Source organism: Triticum aestivum, chromosome 1D (genome assembly GCF_018294505.1).
Source record: "Triticum aestivum cultivar Chinese Spring chromosome 1D, IWGSC CS RefSeq v2.1, whole genome shotgun sequence".
Taxonomy (NCBI): Eukaryota; Viridiplantae; Streptophyta; class Magnoliopsida; order Poales; family Poaceae; genus Triticum; species Triticum aestivum.
Window position 1 is genome coordinate 299,121,926 of NC_057796.1, and position 3,114 is coordinate 299,125,039.

The following is a 3,114-nucleotide window of genomic DNA, read 5'->3' on the forward strand; positions in this document are numbered from 1 at the left end:
AAAGAAAAAACAGAAAGGAATTTTTTGTACGAATCTTAATGCAAGATCAATGGAATATAACATCAACTGAGACATAACGAAGTCTAAGTCGACTGAGACGTAGCAAAACTGTTATAGATTATACTCCATATGATAACCCCACTTTTAGAGTTTGGCACAGGGCCTCCAATTTGCCGGCCCGGCCCTGAGTGTACTTTCACTATAATGTAAGAGAACGTACGTTGTGGTGCAACTAGGTCGGACCAATGGCGTCATCTGCAACTTGCAACGAAAGTGTGCACCTCGCGAGTACTTAAGCCCCGCGGGAGTCCCCTCGATTCCCACAGCACAAGCCACAACAGCTAGCAGCTGGGATCGATCCATCACCCAGTCGATCGCATATATACGAGTGAACAGGTCAATCTAGCATGGCGCTGGCGTCTTTGTCCAAGGTGGTGCTGGGGTCGGCGGCGTTCGGGGTGTTCTGGGTGCTGGCCGTGTTCCCGTCGGTGCCTTTCCTGCCGATCGGCCGCACGGCGGGTGCGCTGCTGGGGGCGGCGCTGATGGTCGTCTTCCACGTGATCAGCCCGGATGACGCCTACGCCTCCGTGGACCTCCCCATCCTGGGCCTCCTCTTTGCCACCATGGTGGTCGGCGGCTACCTCAAGAGCGCCGGCATGTTCGGGCACCTTGGCCGGCTGCTGGCGTGGCGGAGCCAGGGCGGGCGCGACCTGCTGTGCCGCGTCTGCGTCGTCACGGCCCTCGCCAGCGCGCTCTTCACCAACGACACCTGCTGCGTGGTGCTCACGGAGTTCGTGCTCGAGCTCGCCGCCGAGCGCAACCTCCCCGCGAAGCCGTTCCTGCTGGCGCTGGCCACCAGCGCCAATATCGGGTCCAGCGCCACGCCCATCGGGAACCCGCAGAACCTGGTCATCGCCTTCAACAGCAAGATCTCCTTCGTGGGCTTCTTCCTCGGCATCCTACCGGCCATGCTCGCAGGCATGGCCGTCAACATGGTCATGCTGCTCTGCATGTACTGGAAGGACCTCGAGGGGAGCAGTCCCGACGCGGTGGCCGCCGAGAAGGAGATGGCGGCAGTCGAGGAGGGTCGCCGGCCGTCCCCGGCAACGTCGACGACGCTCAAGAGCCCCGGCCAGACGATGCTGGTCCAGTCGCCGTCGCTGGTCGCGGCCGCCGACCACGACTCGGTGATGGTGGAGAGCATCTCGACCAAGCACCGGTGGTTCATACAGTGCTCGGCGCCGCAGCGGAGGCTGTTCCTCAAGAGCTTCGCGTACATCGTGACCGCCGGCATGCTGGTCGCCTACATGCTCGGGCTCAACATGTCGTGGACCGCCATCACCACCGCCGTCGCGCTCATCGTGGTGGACTTCCGCGACGCCGAGCTCTGCCTCGGCAAGGTGTCTTACTCGCTGCTGGTTTTCTTCACGGGGATGTTCGTGACGGTGAGCGGGTTCAATAAGACGGGGCTCCCTGGCGCCATCTGGAAAGTCATGGAGCCATACTCCAAGATCAACCACGTCAGGGGCATCACCGTGCTCTCCCTCATCGTCATCATCCTCTCCAACCTAGCCTCCAACGTACCAACCGGTTAGTGAATTCTTACATCGAAGTGTTCCTTTACACACCACACTGTACGTATCACACTATCACTTGTGCATGCACGTAAAAAGTTTGTATTTTGTGTAGATCTTTCTTGTTACGGCATAGTACCGGAACAATTGTTTAGTGGCTAGCTAAGGGGCATGGAAAGTACTGCCTGTTTCGTTCGTTTGTGCTGCTGACGCATTGAGCATTTTGTGCCGTACATATATGCCGTGCGTGCATGACAGTTGACAGGACGGCTTGAAAAAATCATTTTGCAATTACTAACTGACATGAGGATGCGTGTGGTTCATGCAGTGCTGCTGATGGGTGACGAGGTGGCGGCGTCGGCGGCGACGATCTCGGCGGCGGCGGTGACGCGGTCGTGGCTGCTGCTGGCGTGGGTGAGCACGGTGGCGGGTAACCTGTCCCTGCTGGGGTCGGCGGCGAACCTCATCGTGTGCGAGCAGGCACGCCGGGCGCCGCGCAACGCACACGACCTCACCTTCTGGAGCCACGTCGTCTTCGGCGCGCCGTCCACGCTCGTCGTCACCGCCGTCGGCATACCCCTCATCGGCATCATCAACGCTGCCTAGATCGATCCACCAAAATTATTAGTACTACTACTACCAGCACATGCCGATCGAAGGTTAAAAGTTGACGAACCGCTGCATGCTCAATTATATATGCATGCTCCATGCGCACGGTCGATCCACGATCGAGTAGAAATATTTCTGAAGTATGTTCATTTTTTCCTTTTTGCAAAACTCTGAAGTCTGTTACATATCTATATTACTATATAGTGTACCAATTTTAAGTAGGACTAAGAACATCAATCATAACCGTTGACCTTCTAAATCCTGCTGTTACCTCACTTGTGTTCTAGAACAATCTTATACCCTTTCTAGAAAAAAGAAGCCCATAACTAGCTCCAATGGGCTGTGTTGCCACATGACCACCAGATGGTTTGATCGAGCCCAGTCGAGATGGTTTAGTAGGAGAATGTGGATATTTCTCAAAAAAAAAGAACACGTGAAAAAAGTGAAGCAACGTGCAGTTCTTTTTAAATGAACATACAGTTTTATGGCATGAATACTACTTCCCGCTTTTACAATATTTAACTAATATCGGCATTTATACATCACTATAATTTCTTTTTCTTTGAATCTATTAGCACATATATTACTTCTTTTCTCTTTTACCAAAATCACTCTGTTATATTAAGACATGCCTTGAACGTGTATACATACTACTATGTAGTGTGTATGTATATACTGATAATTAGTAAGCATCGTACGTAGAGGTATCACTCAGCGTGCACTGGTCGTAATTAAGGAAAGAAGGATGTAGCAAGTGTGTTGATTAGAGCGTCTCCAAAAGGCGCACAAAAGTTTCACGCGCCACTATAGCATTTTTAGCGCGCCGGACCCAATATTGATTTTCCAGATACCCAAAAACACATGCACAAAAAAAAAACACGCAGTGCAAAATGTGAAGCGCGCGCAATCCGGAGCCCCAAATTTGCAGAAT

The 3,114-nt window shown here is 53.0% G+C and overlaps 1 protein-coding gene across 1 annotated transcript; it reads left to right on the plus strand.

The window, feature by feature from the left end:
- The first annotated feature begins 309 nt into the window (after positions 1-309).
- Positions 310-2,382, plus strand: LOC123168726 (silicon efflux transporter LSI3). The gene is made up of 2 exons (XM_044586599.1): positions 310-1,590; positions 1,903-2,382. Exons 1-2 carry the CDS (start codon positions 408-410, stop codon positions 2,178-2,180), a joined length of 1,461 nt encoding a protein of 486 aa, XP_044442534.1. The 5' UTR covers positions 310-407; the 3' UTR covers positions 2,181-2,382.
- The last annotated feature ends 732 nt before the right edge of the window (positions 2,383-3,114 follow it).

Excerpts from the sequence above, each read along its gene's own strand:
- LOC123168726 (XM_044586599.1), top strand. The coding sequence starts at position 408 with ATGGCGCTGGCGTCTTTGTCCAAGGTGGTGCTGGGGTCGGCGGCGTTC. Across the intron at positions 1,591-1,902 it reads AGCCTCCAACGTACCAACCG|TGCTGCTGATGGGTGACGAG; the intron begins GTTAGTGAATTC and ends TGGTTCATGCAG.